Source organism: Capsicum annuum, chromosome 1 (assembly GCF_002878395.1).
Source record: "Capsicum annuum cultivar UCD-10X-F1 chromosome 1, UCD10Xv1.1, whole genome shotgun sequence".
Lineage (NCBI taxonomy): Eukaryota > Viridiplantae > Streptophyta > Magnoliopsida > Solanales > Solanaceae > Capsicum > Capsicum annuum.
Genome location: NC_061111.1, coordinates 154,895,172 through 154,915,385, shown reverse-complemented (window position 1 = coordinate 154,915,385; position 20,214 = coordinate 154,895,172). Strand labels below are relative to the sequence as shown.

General features: G+C 37.6%; 1 protein-coding gene across 12 annotated transcripts in view; it reads right to left on the bottom strand.

Annotated features, from left to right (window-relative positions):
• The window catches only part of LOC107840158 (protein LNK2), a 28,161-nt gene extending 8,483 nt beyond the window's left edge, over positions 1-19,678 (bottom strand). For 5 of the 12 annotated variants that reach the window (XM_016683912.2, XM_016683940.2, XM_016683948.2 and 2 more), the window contains exons 1-3: positions 19,078-19,392; positions 5,895-6,255; positions 5,645-5,774 (exon numbers count right to left, since the gene is read on the bottom strand). In XM_016683912.2, the coding sequence (XP_016539398.2) occupies positions 5,645-5,774; positions 5,895-6,255; positions 19,078-19,101 (515 nt within the window). In that variant the 5' untranslated portion in view covers positions 19,102-19,392. Of the gene's footprint in view, positions 1-5,644; positions 5,775-5,894; positions 6,256-19,077 lie in introns of all 12 variants that reach the window. The other 7 variants (XM_047398238.1, XM_047398239.1, XM_016683931.2 and 4 more) reach the window with 6 other exon arrangements.
• Between the last annotated feature and the right edge of the window lie 536 nt (positions 19,679-20,214).

Below are 20,214 nucleotides of genomic sequence, written 5' to 3'. Positions count from 1 at the left end.
TTTGAACATGGGTTTCTTTTCACCCTTGTGCCCAAGAACTTTATTTTCATAAACGATTTATGGATTTAATGAATAGGGTTCATACCCACTTTACATGATTTAGAAACTATGATGCTCCCTTATGAATTAAACTTCATTTAGTACAAGAATTCGTGTTTACTCATGTTTTTACTCATATGGTTGATCTTATGAATTGAATTTTAGTGTTCTTGACATGAAATACCATAAGTTGATAAATGCATATGATTTTAGAATGATTCAGACCTATGATTTCAGACATGTCAAAAATAATAAATGAAAATAAAAATTTAATTAAAAAAATAGTTACAGTTAAAAGTGAACGGAAGGAATATTATATTCATGAAGAGGGAGATGCAGGTTATTTAGGTACTGTTGCTTGCCTTTCACGTGGCAGACAAAATTAAACATTACCTGACCTCTCTCGCATCTTGTCCTCCACCGAGGCCACTCCCACCTTCGCCCGAATAATCTAATTCCTAACCCTATCTCTCCTAGTAAGTCCACACATCTAACACAACATTCTCATTTCCGCTAACTTTTGGATGTGAGAGTTCTTGACTGACCAACACTCTGCTACATACAACATGGCCGAACGGACCGCCACTCTATAGAATTTACCTTTAAGCTTGAGAGGCACCTTCTTATCGCACAAAACTCCCGAGGCAAGCCTCCAATTCATCCATCCCACCCCAATACAGTGCGTGACATCCTCATCAATCTCTCTATTTCCCTGAATCATGGACCCAAGAGACTTAAAACTATCTTTTCTACAAACACCTTGCGAATCCAACTTCACTACCACCTCATCCTCATTTGTCACGTCGCTGAACTTACATTCCAAGTATTCCGACTTGATCCTACTCAATCTTTAACATTTTAGACTCTAGGGTTGGTCTCTAAACCTCCAATTTATCATTAATACCTCCTCGGATCTTATCAGTGAAAACTACATCATCCGCAAATAACATACACCAAGGCACCTCTCCTTGAATATGCCTCGTCAAAACATCCATCACTAAGGTGAAAAGAAACGAACTAAGAGTTGATCCCTGGTGCAACCTTGTCAAAACAGGGAAATGCTCTGAATCCCTTCCCACTGTCCTCACCCGATTCTTTGCTCCATCGTACATGTCCTTAATCGCTCTAATGTACGCCACCGGGACCCTTTTAACCTCCAAACATCTCCAAAGCACCTCCCTAGGAACTTTGTCGTACGCCTTCTCTAGGTTGATGAACACCATGTGTAAGTCCCTCTTTCTCTCCCGATCCACTCCACTAGTCTCCGCATAAGGTGAATTGCCTATGTCGTCGAGCGACCGAACATAAATCCGAACTAATTTTCCGAAATAGACACGCTCCTCCTCAACCTCCGCTCAACCACTCTCTTCCAAATCTTCATAGTGTGACTCAACAACTTAATGCCCCTAAAGTTGTTGCAACTCTGAATGTCACCTTTGTTCTTGTACAGAGGAATCATCGTACTCCATCTCCAAGCCTCAGACATCTTCGCAGTCCTGAAGATGCCATTAAACAATCCGATCAGCCACCGCAAACCTGCCCTACCCGAATACGTCCAAAAATCTACCAGGATTTCGTTAGGCCTCGTCGCCCTACCCCTACACATTTTACGAGTAGCCTCAAAGACCTCAACCTTTACACGTCTGCAATAACCGAAATCACGGCACCCCTCAAAGTGCTCCAGCTCCCTAACACAGTGTCATTGTCCCCCTCGCCATTCAAGAGCCTATGAAAATACGACTGCCACCTTCTCTTAATGTGAACGTCCTCCACCAATACTTTGCCATCCTCCCTCTTGATGCGCTTCACTTGGTCAAGGTCACGGGCCTTCTGCTCCCTACCCTTAGTAAGCCTATACAACCTCTTCCCCCTACCTCTCTCCTCTAAACCCACATATAACTTCTCAAAAGTTGTTGTCTTAGCTGCCATAACCGCTAACTTAGCTTCCTTCCTAGCTAACTTATACTCCTCCCTGTTCACCCATTTCTCCTTTTCATCCTTACTCTCAACCAACTTAGCATACGCCACCTTCTTAGTCTCCATCTTCTTTTTAACTTCTTCACTCCACCACCAGTCCCCCTAGTGCTGGCCAGGCCAGCCCCTACTTAATGCAACTAGCAGCCCTATCCCACATACTATCAACGTCCTCCCTACACTCCCACACCTTCATCGCCACCAACTTTTCCCCCATTGCCAAAGCACTAACCGGAGTCAAGCCACCCCACTTAATTCTGGGTCAACCCTCCCCACCCCTACTCTTCTTGATATCCAAGTCCATCACCAGAAGCCTATGTTGGGTCAAAAGATTCTAACCAGGAATGACCTTACAGTCCTTACACATTGCTCTATCCCCCTTCCTAAGCAGCAAAAAGTCAATCTGGGTCTTGACTACTGCACTCCAAAAGGTAATCAGGTAGTCCTCCTTCTTCAGGAAATTCGAGTTCACTACAACAACCAAAAGGACCTCGCAAAATCCAAAAGAATAGAAATCGAAGCCTCCATGCACAACGGCATAGCCTCTTGGTACTGACCCAATGTGCCTATTGAAATTCCCTCCAATGAAAATCTTCTCAGAGCTAAGCACGCCTCTCACCACCCTACGCAAATCAGATCTAAAGAGTCACCAGAAAGACGCATGGAACTATGCCCAAATCGAATCTAAGGAGTCACAGGAAAGAGGAACGGTGCTATTTAACTTAGATATGAGAAAGTCGTTTGGAAAGATGCACGATACTATGCAAATTAAACATGAGAAGTAGTCCGAAGAGATGCATGGTGCTAAAAAATCAAATATGAGAAAGTAGTCATCGAAAAGATGCACAATGCTACGGAAATCATATATGAGAAAGTATTCACCAGAAAAATGCATGGTGCTATGCAAATTAGATATGAAAAGCCACCGAAATGAAGCAACGCGGCCCAACTTTTGTTAACATGATCATTGGCCGCGTAAGCTCTTTGATTCTCTACCAAGATCGTAGATGCTCTAATACTATGTGAGAAATATAAGAGAAGAATATTATTGAATTGTTTGTTTCTAAATTATACATTGAGACTCTATTTATAAACACTACATTAGACTCCTTTTCCAAGTAGGACACTATATTAAAATCTTTTTCCAACTAGGATTCTATTATTATTTCTATTCCTACTCCAATTTTAACACGAATGTTTATGAATTACATCTGGAGGATGGAGGATCTATAACTGGACATACTGTGTAAAAACTAGGAAAGGTAAGGTAGTAGAGGCATCGTGACTCATATCCTACACTAATTGTTCGTCCTATTCTACAATCATGCATGGCACAGAAGCCTTTAAGAAATATATGCCAAAATTTCGGGCACGAGTCAAACGACAAACCAAAGCAAGATTAAAAGGACAACCAGAGACATAAAAAACATAATTTAAAGTGACAGAATAAGGAATTCACTTGTCCTACTCCTTTTGCTTTGGTTTGTTTACCATTGGCTACAGTGACAGATGGAAGAGACTGTGAATAAACAATATTTGACGAAAGTGATTTATCACCAGAAATATGATTAGAAGCGTCATAGTCGACAAACCATGATCCAAAGAAAGGAGACCGTGCAGTTGAGGCTACTGGTAGAGATATCTGCTTACTTGCTCGATAATGAAGATACTCATTATATTCTTCTTCAGATAAATAAACACATTGATTGCATGTGGTGTTAGACCGAGCAACATGAGCATTTTTAGGTGGTCAACCATGCAAAGAATAACATATTTCACGTATCCAAACCAATTACAATAACTAAACTTAGGCCAAGCGTAGTATACATCATAAGTGAGTCCAAACCTATTACAAAACTACGCCTAGGTCGAGATCTTCCAAAACGACCTCCCACACGTCAATTCTTCATGGAATATGATGTTTGATTATCTGATCTCCTCATTAAGGGTTCAGACTTAATCATAAGACTAAATCGAAATCAATGATGAACGTTTGCAGAAATTGTACTGAACCGTTGAAAAATTAGGTTTGACTGCTGAAAAATGGTCAAAATCTGAGAAAAATGATATGGGTAGGTCGGAATGATGGCACGACCCTACTGAAAAAAAGAAATTGCTAGAAAAGTGGTTGGATTTCGCACAACATTTACGAAAATAGAAGATGATGCAAATCAGCTCTGCCAGTCACTGGAAATTGACGCACAGTCACATTTCTGATTGAGTTTCTCACCAATGCTCTGATACCATGAGAGAAATATAATAGAAGAATATTATTGAACTGTTGTATCTACATTATTACATTGAGACACTATTTATAGACAATTAATTAATCCTTTTCCAACTAGGAGACTACTACACTATAGTCTTTTTACAACTAGGACACTGCATTGCAATCCTTTTCCAAGCAGGACACTACATTGGAATCCGTTTTCAAGTAGGAATCTATTTACTATTCCTGTTTGAGGAGTTTCTCAAGTGAAATAATGGTTTCCACTCACAGAACAACTTTTTTTCCAAGTGAAATTCATGTTCAAACTTCAAATCTCTTGTCCAACTTCAACTCCAAACACTCATATTTCAACAGCAGCAAACTTCTCTGTTCATTTGTTTTTCCAGGCATCTCAATTTGGGTTGCAGAAATTTCACTGTCAAGGGTTAGCGTCCCAGTGCAAATAGAATGGCTACGTAGTCTCTCCACTTTTACTTTCTTTCGATCGTCACATAATTTGAAGTGTGACCCTGTCATCCCTCTTTTGCAGTTATCCGCTCTTGCAAAACACTAACCAATTGGAGAAACCTTTGACAGGTTCAGCACAAGGAATTGGTCATCAGAAAGCTCAAAGCAGCAGAAATGCTAACTTACTGCCATAGTTAATTGATTTTTGTTACGTTTTCTAATTATTGAGTTACAATCCTAGGAAGTCAAGCAAATTTCTACATCATGATTTGATTGCTATAGATTTGTTGAAGCTTTTGTTGCCTATGATGCTTTGCACAACCGAACCTTGAGGGTTTCCAAGGGGATTCTAGGAAGAATTCCAATGCCCTTTACTTCATCTTTCCAAGTACATTAAAGTGAGTGTCTAAAATGCTGGAGAACAGCCATCGTTCACTGCTACTTTTGCTTCTCTATGCTTCAAATCATTACCCATCCTTTAGGTAATACAACCCCTCAAGCCCAATACCAAGTACAGTATTACATTTTTCAGTCAAAATGTGCTCTTTTTCTCCGTGCCAGTAGTATGTTAGTGATTTCCCAGATTAGCTGCTTTACCAAGAGTCCAGTGGCACGTTAGTGAGTTCCCAAGAGAAATTAAACACCTGTTTAGAGGAACGGACATAAGGTATTACCTTCATATAATTTTCTACAGCTTGTGCTTTCTCTATTTTTGTATAGATCTTGCTTGAATATCCCTATTATTTTAAATAAAATTTATTTTCATCAAAATAACTTTGCAGTTCATAAGCGAAATTTTCCATGTTGCCTGTCAAAAATAACATTCCCTCCCCAATTTCTGATGGGATGCCAAAATAACTGTGTTTCACAGTGTGAACTCATATACACGCCTATATATTTCAAGTGATACACAAGTCAGATAGCACAGAGAGAGAAAAATGATTTCTGCATTACCTAAATATCTTATCAAGGTCATCAAAACTTCCAATGTTAGCCCATCCATAATCAATAAAATCACCTTGCTCCAGTTCCTCATTCTGATGGTGAAGAACTCGAGAATCGTCACCAAGCCGATTTCCCTCATCTGATCACAAAGATAAGCAACTGAATCATTTCTTTTTTAGATAAGCAAGAAGTTCAATTTTTAACTGCAACTGCAGATTATTTATTTCATACAAAAGGCTGAAAACATTAGCATTAGAACCTCGAAGACATTCATGTTTTGGAACTTCGGTCAGATTATTAGATGCTTCAGCACCCAAGGAATATTGATTACTCTTTGTAGCATTGGTCAATGATAGATCAGCGCCCAATTCCATCCTGCATCCAGCTGTGATGCTAGCTCCACCACTATCATGTTTTGAACTGCCATCTAGTTTAATATTACTCAGATCCGTTTTAGTTGTAGATTTCTTCTGATCAGTAGGCTTGATGTTAGAAGCTTCCACAGCCCATTCTTTCTTAATGTTATCTCCATAAGATGGAGCTTTCCCTTCACTTCCATCAGGATGTGGCACTATGTGGTCATCGCTCTCACCAGTTTCTCCCCATATTATATCCGTTAGCTGATTCAAGAAAGAAATATGTCAGAACTAAATGCAAGTATAATAACTTCAAAGTAAAATTTACACAACCTAAAGTCAAGAAAAATGCATATAGACACACTAATAGATTTAGGTGAGTGATGCAGAAGAGGAGAGAAAAAACACTACATTAGTCAGTAATACACCATTTTCGTGATCTCACCTGGCTACTTGTCCTTTCAAGTTTCAGTCAGTGATGTGAAGCAAATACTATCTTGATCATCAAGGCAAGGGTAACAGTAATGTGATTGTAATTCACATAGCAACCAATTTTATTATCCCATCAAATCTTAGAATATGGAAAAGGCATACTAGCAAAACAGAAAAGCAAGTCAGCGATGATTAATCTGAACTTAGCAAAAGTACTCGCATGCATTAAGCAAAGTGAATGGCTGTTTTCTGATAACTGGACTTAAAAGAAAGGGTTTCTACCAAGGACTGATATCATATATTATAACGCAACTAATCGTGGAACAGGAAAGCGCCTCATCCAGTGTGTTGCAATTGATTTGATGAAACAATAGCTCCCTCATTCTTATTGTGCCGGCCGGCAACCTACTCTGATGCACCCAGTCCCCCCTCTCAGGGAAAGCAAGAAGTGCAAAAATCTCATCTCGATAGGGGTCTTATTACTGTTCCCAGCTTAAGCATCTACACCTCTCAACAAAGTGAATCTTATGGAACCTCCGGGAGGGAATTCTTTGAGTAAAAAGATACGTAAGGGTCCAACAAAATCATAGGAGAAAGATGAATAAAACCTATTAGGAATTCTTCTCCATGCTGATGTAGTATAGGCCCGAATACAATTACACCAACATTTATATTTACCAGCAATACAGAATTTAGCAATACCGACTCCATATAACTATCCGGTACGGAGTTGTGGGGAATATCAAACATTACAGCCCTCTTAGTCTGGTCAGAAGCATATACAAGAATAAACTAAAGAAGGTGCTGAATATTTCTTTCGAAAAGGTAACAAAGGAGGTGTTGAATATAGTATCTGAGAAATTAGAAGGAGAAGAGAAGAGAATTTGAGAATTAATGTCTTGATCCTACCCTCAAGCTAATGCGATTAAATAGTTGTTACAGAGACCGTTAATACAGAAAGAAACTAATAAGAATATTACATAATCTCCTAATTGCCTAATTACAGAATTGGGGATAATTTCATATCTACACTATCTAATTATACCATATTTTACACCACCACCACCACCACCACCTCTAAAGCTGGAGCGTATACATCATATGCTCCTAGCTTGCTACAAGCATAGTCATTTTTGGATCCTCATAGTGATTTGTAAAAATATCTGTCAGTTGATCTTTTGAGTTGACAAAACTAGTGGTGATATATCTAGACTCAAGCTTCTCTTGAATGAAGTGACAATATATCTTAATGTGCTTCGTTCTTTCACAAAACAAGGCATTAGAAGAGATATGTAATGCAGTTTGGTTATCACAAATCAATTCATCAGTTCAACATCAACTTCTCCTATTTTCAATTATTGGAGAAGTTGTCACAACCATATAAGCTCTCTCACACAGCCAATGCCACAGCTCTATACTATGTCTCTGCACTTGATCTAGACATGACATCTTGTTTTTTTTACCTTTTTCCATGATATTAGATTGCCTCCAATTAGAACAGAATAACCTGAAGTGGACTGTTAGCCAATCTGCACCAGAATACCCAACAATATGGGGTCTATCCCTTGTCTTCATACAATAAACCTCGTCCTAGAGAGCTTTAGATATATCGCCGAATGCGAATCACTACGTTCCAGTGACTATTACAATTACAAGGAGATTGTAGAAACTAGCTAACAACACTAACAACAATGAGATATTTGGTTGTGTGATCATAAGGTAGTTGAGTTTGCCAACAATCTCTGATATCTGCTAGGATCTGTTAGAGGTTCCCCCTGTATTGGAATAAGCTTTATTTGGATCCATGGGAGTGTCCACATGTTTGTAATCCAACATACCAGTGTCTTCTAAAATGTCTGGGATGAGATAAGATGATAAGAATTGGGTTACTTTAATAAACAAGAAAATAATGAGGAAGCGAAAAACTCTAAGGTTTAAGATAAGAAATTAAAGAAGATGAAATTTGAGAATAAATCCCCAATTTCGAGGATTAAGTGCTAAGAATCCTAGTTGATCTTAGTATTCAAAATTAGTGGATTAAGACTAATTATGATACTAATAGAGTCAATTCAAGAACTTAGATCAAAAGTGATCTATATCCCTATTTAGAAGAAATTAAAGACAACAATTAGTATAAGACTAATCACTTTCTTTAATTACAACAACAACAACAACAAACCCAGTATATTCCCACATAGTGGGTTTGGGGGATAAGATGTACGCAGTCCATACCACTACCTCCGGAGAAGTAGAAAGGCAATCACTTTCTTTAATTAACTTAATAGAAATCAAACATATCAAGTTAAGAACTAATCTTACCTCCTAAAGAATTGTTCTTATAAGGGTTGCAAAATAAATCCCAAGTAGCCACACAAAAAGGTGTAAATAAGAGAAACTCTCAATTAATAATAATGTTGTCTAATTGAAAATAACAAAATTCATCCCCATATATACAGAAAAAACTATCCCAAATAGCACAGTTATTTAGGAGTTTGGCATGATTCGTAGTGGAGCTGATCATACAATGTTTTATCACCATTCTGAACCAAATCTGTGTATTTATTTGGTGGTCTCAATGTAATAATTTAGAGACAACAATTCAATAATATTTTTCTCTTATATTTTCTCACAATGACTTATCCCCAAGGTAAATTATGGTGGAATTATTTATGCCACCCCTTGGGTGGGATAACTTATCTCGGTACTATTTGTTAATCCCGTGATAAGTTATCCCGAATTTGACAACCAAACATAGCACCAAAACTTTTATCCCGGAACTATATTTTTATCACGGGACTATATGTTTTAACACCTTACACCAAACAACCCCTAATAACATATCTCATTTTTATGATGTGATATCTCGAATGACCAACTTAAAGAAACAAGAATTCGATAAGTGTCTACTTACTTGGGATAGGTACAAGAGTCATAGAAGAGTTTGAAACGTTGATGCCCATTACTACAGATGTGGAAAAACAACAAGAGCACAGATGATCATTGTTACTAGTTCTTACACTTGGGCTTTCTATTGACCATGAATCAATACGTGATGAGATTTTAGCTAGTACTACGGTTCCTACATTGATGAGTTATTCCCTCATTTACTTCGTCCTGCCGCGCCTCCCAGTCACAAAGTAATTTCATCCCAACATGGACTCCTCTATTCTCGCATCTCAAACCATAGAAAAACAAAAATATCACCCTATGTAGAATGAGTGAGGAGGAGGTCGTTTTGGAAAATCTTAATCTAAGTGTAGTTATTGTCATAAACTTGGACACACTCAAGACATGTCATATTTCGCATGGTCCACAACTTAGCTTTGACCCTATTGCTATAAAGGAATATAATGAGCTCCTTCAGAACCAAGCAATTAAGCAAACATCTCCACATCCTAATCGGCCATCCAATAATGCTCATATTGCTCAGATAGAATATGATGAGTTCCTTCAGTATTGAGCAAGTAAGCAGACGTCTCCACAAGTAGCCTCAGTATGCGATTCCATTGTTGGTAATTCTTTTGCTTGTGTTTCACAGTCTTGTCATGTGTCTTGAGCAGGGGGTCTATCGGAAACAGCCTCTCTACTTCTATAGAGGTACTGGTATGGACTGCGTACATTCTACCCTTCCCAGACCCCACTAGGTAGGAATATATTGGGTTTGTTGTTGTTGTTGTTGTGTTTCACAGTCTAATACTCTTGGATCACAGGTCATGGACTGAAGCGTTTCTGATCATAAATCTGATAACAAATCACTTCTGTCTGATTTTGTTTATTCACAATCTCTTCCTGCTATTACTATAGCCAATGGGATCCAAACAAAACTAAAAGCAGTCGAACAAGCCAAACTCCCAACTTCTATCACTCTAGACTTTATTCTCTATGTCCTCGGTTCTCCTTTTAATCTTCATCTATCAGACGTTTGACTTGTGCCCTTCATTGTGGTATGACACTTTTTATGATTTTTTTCCCATGCAGGGCCGTAGTACAGGATAGACGATTGGACAGGACATGAATCACAAGGCCTTTACTATCTTACCTCTTCAAATTCCTTCGCAATATGCTTCGTTACAGACCCTCCAGACCTAATTCACAAGCATTTGGGACATCCGAGTCTATTTGTCTAGTTTATCCACATTAGATTGTGAGTCATATCGACTCGAGAACCACCCCTGTGCTACATTATCACGTAGTATTGAGAGCTGTTCAAAATCTATTTTCTCATTAGTTCATTATGATATTTGGGTCCTAGTAGAGTCAGCTCACCCTTAGGATTTTGTTAGTTTCATTGATGATTTTTCAATATGTACTTGGGTTGTCCAAATGAAAGATCATTCTGAGTTATTTTCCACGTTAAAAAGTTTTTGTGCTGAAAGACAATTAATTTGGTGTTTCTATTCGTACTTTTTGTAGTGATAATACCTTAGAATACTTATCCTCCTAATTTCAGGAGTTTATGACACCACTCACCAGACATTTTGTCCATACACCCCTCAACAAGATGGTATAGCAGAAAGAAAAAATAGGCATCTCAACCAGACTGCTCGCACTTTTTCCATTGTACCCCATGTTCCGTTGCGTTTTTTGGGGCGATGCAGTATTTGCATCTCGCTATCTAATTAATAGAATGCCATCATCTTCTTTTTAAAATCAGGTTCCCATTCCATGTTGTCTCCTCAGTCACATCTCTACTCTATCCCGCTTTGTGTCTTAGAGAGCACATGTTTTGTTCATAACTTAGCCCCAGGAAAAGATAAATTAGCCCCTCGTGCTCTCAAATGTGTCTTCCTTGGTCACTCTTAAGTTCAAAAAGGGTATCATTGTTATTCACCTAATCTTCATCGCTACCTTATGTCCATCAATGTCACATTCTTTGAGTCTCAACCTTACAACACATTTTCTGATCATCCTGATATCTCTAAGGTCTTACTCGTACCTCCAGTCTTACTTGCACCAACCTTTAAGAAATCCAAGGACACTTCTACATCTCCAGCTATCGTGCCACAACTTCTGACTTATCATCATCGTCTATGTCTAACATTAGTCCAAGATGATTCATGTCATGCGTCGGATGCTGCTCCTACTATGACCTGCCTCTGCATAGCTAATTAGTTGCACTTTAAATAGGTATACAATCCACTCGTAATGCTAACCCACATTATACTTTCTTGAGTTATCATCGTCTATCATTGCCCCATTATGTTTTTGCATCATCGTTGTCCTCTATTTCCCTCCCTACGACTACTAGTAAAGTACTTTCTCATTCAGGATGAAAGCAAGCTATGATTGATGAGATGTCTATTTTACATACAAATGGTACTTGGGAACTTGTTTCTCTTCCTGCGGTAAATCTATCGTCAGTTGTCATTAGGTTTATATAGTCAAAGTTGGTCCAAATGGTCACGTTGATCGGCTTAAGGCTAGCCTTATTGCCGAAGGGTATAATCAGATATTCAGGCTAGATTATAGTGAAGCTTTCTCTCCTGTGGCTAAAATAGCATCTGTCTGTCTTTTTCTATCTATGATTGTCGTTCGTCATTGAACTCTTTATTAGTTGGACATTAAGAATGCTTTTCTGCACGGTGATCTTGAGGAAGAAGTTAATATGGAGCAACCACCTAATTTTGTTGCTCAGAGAGTGTCTAGTAGCCTCGTATGTCGATTGTGCAGATCACTCAATGGTCTGAAACAGTCTCCTCGAGCCTGGTTTTGAAAGTTCAGCATAGTAATCCAAGAGTTTGGCATGATTCGTAGTGGAGCTAATCACTCAGTGTGTTATCGACATTCTGCACCAAATCTGTGATTACTTTCGGTGGTTTATATTGACGGTATCATTATCATCGGCAATGATCAAGATGGGATCACTAATTTGAAGCAACATTTCTTTCAACATTTTCAGACTAAAGATCTTCCAGACTGAAGTATTTTCTAGGTACTGAGGTTGCTCAGTCCAAATCAGATATTCTTATTTCTCAAAGCAAGTATGCCTTAGACATTCTTGAGGAGAAAGGAATGATGGGATGTAGACTCATTGACACTCCTATGGATCAGAATGTTAAGCTTCTGCCAGGACATGGGGAGCCACACAGTGATCTTGGAAGGTATAGGCAGTTGGTTGGAAAGTTGAATTATCTCATAGTGACTAGACCGGACATATCTTTTCCTGCGAGTGTTGTAAGTCGGTTTATGACTTCCGCTTGTGATAGTCATTGGGATGCAGTTGTTTGTATTCTGCGATATATAAAGTCAGCTCTAGGTAAAGGACTACTCTTCGAGGACCGAGGTCATGAGCATATCATTGAATATACAGACGTTGATTGGGCAAGATCACCCTCTAATAGACGTTTACACTCGAATATTGTGCTTTAGAAGGTAGTAATTTGGTGTTCTAGAAGAGTAAGAAACAGAGTGTGGTTCCTCGATCTAGTGTGGAAGTAGAATATCAAGCAATGGTTATAGCAACTTGTGAGCTAGTTTGGATCAAACAATTGCTGAGAGAACTAAAATTTGGAGAAATCGATAAGATGGAACTTGTGTGTGATAATTAAGCAGTCTTTCATATCGCATAATCCAATATTTCATGAAAGGACTAAGCACAAAGAGACTGATTGTCACTTTGTCAAGGAAAAGATACTCTCGGGAGATATTGATACAAAAATCGTGAAGTCAAGTGATCAACTTGTAGATATCTTCACCAAGTCTCTCACCAATCCTTGTATTAATTACATTTGTAAAAAGCTAGGTACAAATGATTTGTATGCACCAGCTTGAGGGGGAGTATTAGAATATGACTAGAACTAGGAATAGTATATATCGCATTTGGAAAAGGATTGTAATATAGTGCCTATAAATAGGGTCTCAATGTAATTATATAGATACATAATTCAATAATATTTTTCTCCATTATTTCTCACAACAACTACATGTACTTTTGCGAAGAGCAATGAGGAGGTCAAGATCTTCTGGAGGATCAGACAGATGAGGATCTGATGACAAAGGGACTATTACGGGACATGGATCACTGACTCTCGCCTTCTCCAGTAAACTTGAACAATTAGTGGTCTTGCTACCACAAACGAAGCATGAACTGATAGTACAATAGTCGATTGATCAATAATATAAGAACTAGGAGATGGAATGACAACATCTAAATTTTTTGTCAAAACATAGGTGACTTGATAGACTAAAATAGTAGGTGCATTGAAAGATGGAGTAGTCTGAAAATACCACATCAGTTGACACCAAATATTTGCCAATTTCAATAGAATAACATTGATACCCTTTCTAAAGGCGAGAATACCCCTGAACAACACACTTCAATGCCTTGGGATCCAACTTGGTAATAGATGGTCGAACATCTCGAACATAACACATGCTTCCAAATATCTTAGGTTCTATCAAAAATAGTGACTTGTTCAAAAAAAAATACATTGTAAGGCATATCACCAGCAAGCACAGTTGATGGCATGCGATTAATTAGAAAACAAGTCGTAGACACTACATCTGCCCAAATTTGTTTAGGAACCTTCATTTGGAACAAAAGTGCTCAACCTGTCTCAAGTAGACGCCTAGTCTTTCTCTGAGCAACTCCATTTTGAGAAGGTGTATCAACATATGAAGATTGATGGAGAATACCGTGTTGTTCCTATACCCCATAAGTTCAATGATTTTATTTTGATAGCTCCCACGTGTTTGATACGATTAAGATTGTTAATGATTTGAAATGGTAACGGGACCATTAGAAAGTGTTTTGAAATTTTTAGAATGAGTTTCGGGGCCAAACGCAAGCCCAAAACAGTAAGGGTTCGCGTTAGGGTCGTTCCATGGAGGCAAGACATGACCCAAACGCCCAAAACAGTAGCCTGGTGCATTAAGGGTGTGTCATGCCAATTATGCTCCATTTTAAGACCGTGTCGCGCTAGTTATGCACCGTTTTAGGGTCATGCCATGCTAGAAGGTCACAACGTCATGAAATTTTTGTTTTCTTTGGGTTTTACGAGGGTAAATTAGTTCTTTTGGTCTTGAATGACCTTATAACTTATACTAAACCATTTTTCCCCAATAGTTAACTCAAATTCATCGTTCATTCTCCTCCCAAATTCTCAAGAACACAAAAACAAGGGTTTCTCTCAAAAATTCAACTCCAAAGGCTCCAAACTCAAATAATCCTTCAAGAAATTGATAAGTTCAAGTATGTGAGTGTTTAGCAATGATATACTTTCATCCTCATGCCCAAACATGACGTTTTCCTTAACGAATTTCAAAGCTAGCAATTACGGTTCAAACTCAATTATTATGATTTTAAATTTCATACTCCTACAAGGTTTTGTTTATACATTGTGACTAAATTATAATGTTATATTGTTATTATTGAATTATCGTCTTGTTTATGGGTTTTACTAACATACTACATTCTACTCTCACTTTGACATGAAGTTTTGTGTTTTAGCAAGCATTTCATGATTTTGACATGACATGAACTACCTATTACGAACTTAGTCTTATGGATCTACAATCGTTATGAAACTCATGGATATGACTCATAGTTATGGAACATACGTAGAAGCATAAGTGGTTTTCAGACTTATAAAACTAGTTATACTAAAATTGTGATAAACTTTTCATAATTGAGCATGACCATGGTTTTGGAAATAGTAATTAGCACCGAGGGAATGTGGGTTCAAACAAACCCTAAATTCCCAAACTACGTGCTACCATTTGGCTCTGTGTTGCCCAAATGGTGCATGTCGGTTAAGAGAAACTCCCACAGCACATTGGTTTTAGAAATCGAAGTGTAACTACTAACTAATTTTATGAACTAATGCTTTATTATTTCATGCTAATGATGTTTTTATTCATGAAAATGGTAGTCTTTATACACTTAGCATGCATGTTTCCACCTCATAATTTATGTTATTTCTACGTATTGCATGCATCCCCATATACTCACTACATTCTATAAGTACTGACCACATACTAGTTGTGCTCTGCATCCTATTATAACGTAGGTTTTGGTGTTCGTCCTCGGCATCACGATTAGTCGCGATCACTTTTCTCTACTTTTCATCAGTTGGTGAGTCCTCATGTTCCGGACCTGTGTTTATGATTTGCTTTACAGTAGTTCAGTTTTTTGTTTATCTCAGACTGCATGGTTTTCGGGTCACAGTGATTCTTCAGTATGCTAGATGCTTGTCTAAACTTAGTAGACATTTTTCAAATATCAGTATTGTTGGGATTGTTTTATTCAATTCAGTTCAAACTTATGAGTTTACAACTTCCACCTATGTTTCACTTAAATTAGTTATGATTCAATGTTGAGTAGATGCCATGGGTTAGCTTCGGGGCTACTAATAGTCCTAAGCACCGTGTGACGTCTAATCTCGGGTTGTTGCAGTTGTCTCATATATGACAGAAATATTTCTAGCATATATTCTTTAGCATTGTCACTCCTTGGAATACGGATTGATGCATTGAATTGAATTTTGACTTCAACACAAAAGTGAGTGAACACTTCTGAGTGACTCTACATAAAATAAATCCAAGTCATCCACAAAGTGATAAAATACTTATGCCTAGTTTTAGAAACGACAGGACACGGTCCCCAAACATCAAAATAAACTAACTCAAAAGCTGACTCAGTCCGCTTATTACCCTTGGACTTAATGAGGTATGATGACATTTTGCAAATCGATGACTCATATTCCAGTGAGGAAACATTCTGAAACTGAGGACAGAGCTTCCTTAATAGGGGTAGAGAAGGATGTCCCAATACACAATGTGCTTCAAAGGGAGATACAACACTAGAGCACGCAACCAATCGAGATTCCCATTCATCAAGGATGTAAAGATCATAAAACACATGTCCTTTCCCAATAACCTTATTTGTTGTAAGATCACGAAACAAGCAGTGATCGGGAAAGAATGAGATATAACAATAAAGGTCTCTGGTAACTTTACTCACGAAAATCAAATTAAAGGACAACTTTGGTAGATTTAATACAAATGACAAAGTAATAGAGGAATGTGGTTTAACAGTCCCAAATCCAATACTATTACATGTTGATCCATCAGCCACGGTAATAGGAAAAGGTATTTTATCTGAGTGAAAACTAGAAAAAAGATTAGGATTACTTGTCTTGTGGCACCAAAATCAATCACCCATTTATTTGAAGAGGTGATAATGCATGTTTTATTAGTCGCACCAAAAGCATTAACTGAAGTGAATTTCTATTGACAAAATTTAGCAAACTCTTTAGCCGACACCAATTTGTTTTACCACTCAGATCTGTAGTCATATTTCATCCTTAGATATTGTTCAAATACCCCAAAATATCAAATACTGAAGAAATCAACAAATGACTTAATTTGATGATATTCAAAAAATTACTAACACAATAAATTCTCCACCAGAAACTACCGAAAGCCCCCTAATAATTTCAGATTTCAACAAATAATGCAGAAATCGCCCATCAATATTAGTGGAGTATAAGTATGCCAATACCAGCGATGAGAGACCAAGGCAGCAGCAAACAACCCCAAATTAATAGCAACTAGCAGTCGCAGATCCACTAAACTGGATGTCAGATTGTATGTCACAGAAGCTATGCAAAGACACGAACCTGGAAGGTCGAACAATTTCACCAATCAGTGCTTTAACACCAGAACAAATTTGGGATATGTCGAAAATGATGAGCCGACTCCAGAAATGAAATCCTAGACTATTCTGCCGGAGCATGCGCCCACAAACGCCGGCGCGTGAAGGACCGGCGGAAGGTACAGGCGGTACGTGAAATACACTCGTGTCACACCTACTCGCCGGAGAGAACTGGTACGGCTGGGAATGGTGGCCGCCTCTTTCTGTGGTGGTGGTGACAGAAAATGACCACTTTAAAGTGATCGATATGAAATCCTGTCACTCTTTCTAGCAACAGATACAAAACACGATCGAGCCTTGAAAACAAGATCGAAAGCCCAAACACTATGATACCATGTAAAAGACAAAGGTATGGAGAATTAACTTTTCTATTATTCAAAGATTACAATGGTATAAATACATGAGGGAATAAGCAAACTAGGGTAATAAAATATTCAAATCCCTACAAATCAGCTATGTTATCTACCTACATTATTATACAGATTGTATAACAATGTCTAAGATGCTTTAGTTCAAATTATTTCACCATATCTAGGGCCACTTATTTCAGATTATTTCACTATGTTTTGGGCTACTTAATTTCAGATTATTTCATCCATTCTAGTCATATTTTTCAATAAGTTTCTCATAATAATCAGCACTCACTAGCTCTGACAGATGTTAACCTTTTAGTTAACCAAGTATTACGTTATCAAGTTGGTGATGTTGAATAGACAATCCAGTATTAATCCCTTAATGAAGAAGAATATACATTCCCATCGTCCATAAACCAAGCCAAACTGGCTATTTAGGAAGGAATTCGCAAATTTGAACCGCTAACCAAGCTTTAGCCAGCGTTTGAAACCTAACTATACTTTAACCACTTTTTCATGCAGAAACATCATTTGGACGATCATACCCCTAGGCCAAAGCACAGAAACCTTTAAAACTTCAGCACAACTCAAAATACAAGGACTCCAGAAAATTTTCCTGGAGATAGAACTCACTGTTCAAACTCCAGGAAAAATTCCAAGAGTTTGAAATATGTAGTTCAAACTCCAAGAAAAATTCCTGGAGTCTCAACTTCCATCAGTCCTTCCTATATCGCTCCTGGAGTTCAAAATCCATGTATCAATCTTGAAATTTCAAACTCCAGAAACTTTAGATTGTGCTGGAGTTTCACTTGTCAAAGTTTAAAACTCTGCACCATGTGCTACTGTTGTTCCGCGTTTTAACTAGGGGTATTTTGTCCAAATATTTTTTCCGCCTTTAAAAAGTGGCTACTTTTCAATTACATTTGCAAGAGCGAATAAACTTTGATTGCCAACTCAATAACCGGTCATTCCATCTACTTTCTTCTTATATTTACCACTCAATCCAACTTAGTTTTCCAAGAAATCTCACTCTGGGTTAGTCCAGCAACGTTAAACAAGCTCTTTTTAAGCTATGATTTCACCTAAGAGAATAGATTTTGAACAGCTAAAAAACAGCCTACTAATTGGCATTCTCAATTTAAAATACACATATCTATAAAATTACAAAAGTAGGGAAGAAAGATATCCAGAACATTGTTATCAAATTTAGAAAAAAAAATGGATGTGATAACATAAATATCTCTTTGTCACAATTTAAGTGTCACCATTGGACTTTCGAGATTCAAACTTCTAAACTTTGACAGTGAATTCGGGCACTGAAGCTTTAAGTTTTTATAAGATAAAATCTGTATATTTGAAAACTACCTAAAAGAATACTATATAAATCACAATAACTAACAACAACTTATAATATTTAAAAGACATATAAAAAAGTTTCGGTCAAAGAAAAACTTTTGACTCTCGAAATTCCAATTTATGTGGAAGAAAGGAGTAGCTGAATAAGTATCCAAAGCTTATGCAAGCCTACTTGTAATAGCTTAGAGCTAAAGAGAAATATATAATTACATGGAAGACAGTCCAAGGGAAAAAGGAATAAAGAGCACTACATTCATGGAAGTTTATTTCAATTAAGGAAATTTAACAAACCTCTTTGTCGTTCCAATTAAACATATCTATAGAACCGACAATGTCTATCTACTCCAAAACGCTTCAAATTTAGCTCAAACATGGCCGATTTTTCTTTACTGGATCACCTACACATTTCCACCAACAAAAGAAAACGCGCCACCGAAAATCGATATTTCGCCGGAGAATCAACAGAGGTAATCGAGATTCACAAAAGACGAATGCCGGAGATTCACATAGTAACTTTGGCTTTTTGGGGTACAAGACAAGAGAGTGGAATTGTGTGCAGAGGAAGTTTGTGGTCAGTGTTTTTCGAGTTAGTGGGCGCGTGGGACCGAAGTTTAGTTGAGGTGAGTGGGTAATTTGTATGGACGCAGATCTCTACACGTGTTAATAAGCGTATCTAAATTTGTGGCTTGTGAATTTCGGATCCAATGCTGAATTTCTATTGGTTCTACAGCTTCCTTAAATTTATATTGTTGGTCCTTTGTGTTTTTCTATTATCACATTTGGACCGTAATTAAGGGTATTCACTACAAATAAGAATGTATACAAATCGAAAAATCAAATCAAAACGGGTAAAAATGAATAGATATCTATCTTGTTTTGTTTAGAATTAGGCAAAATGATCCCTTAGATTCTTGTATTTATTCGAGTATATACTTTGGACACTTCTACTCATCTTTTTGTCATCTGAACTCTTTAACACATTAAAACACAATATATTAAATCCTTTTGACCATTGATCGAGTATATGTGACATTAAATTATTGAATTGAAAAAACACATGTAAACACGTATTTTAAGCGAGTGAAGTCAATATTTTTTATTTTAAAATATTTTAAAAAAATTAAAAAATAGTTAATTTGAAAAATAGACAACAAATTTTTAAAAAAATCCCAAAAAATCTCTTTCTTATCCTCTTTTTTCTTCTTCATCTACCCCTCCCCCTTCCCCGTCTCCCACCCCCACCACATCCAGCCAACCATTCCCTTTCACTCCCCACCCTCACACACATTCAGCCAGCCACTCCCCTCGACCCCCCACACCCCCACCCCACATTCTTCTTAGCAAGGATTTTCTCTCTTTTGATTTTTCTGACGAAAATCTTGCTGGAAAATTTCATCTCCATAAATCAGCTACCAAATAACCTAAAAT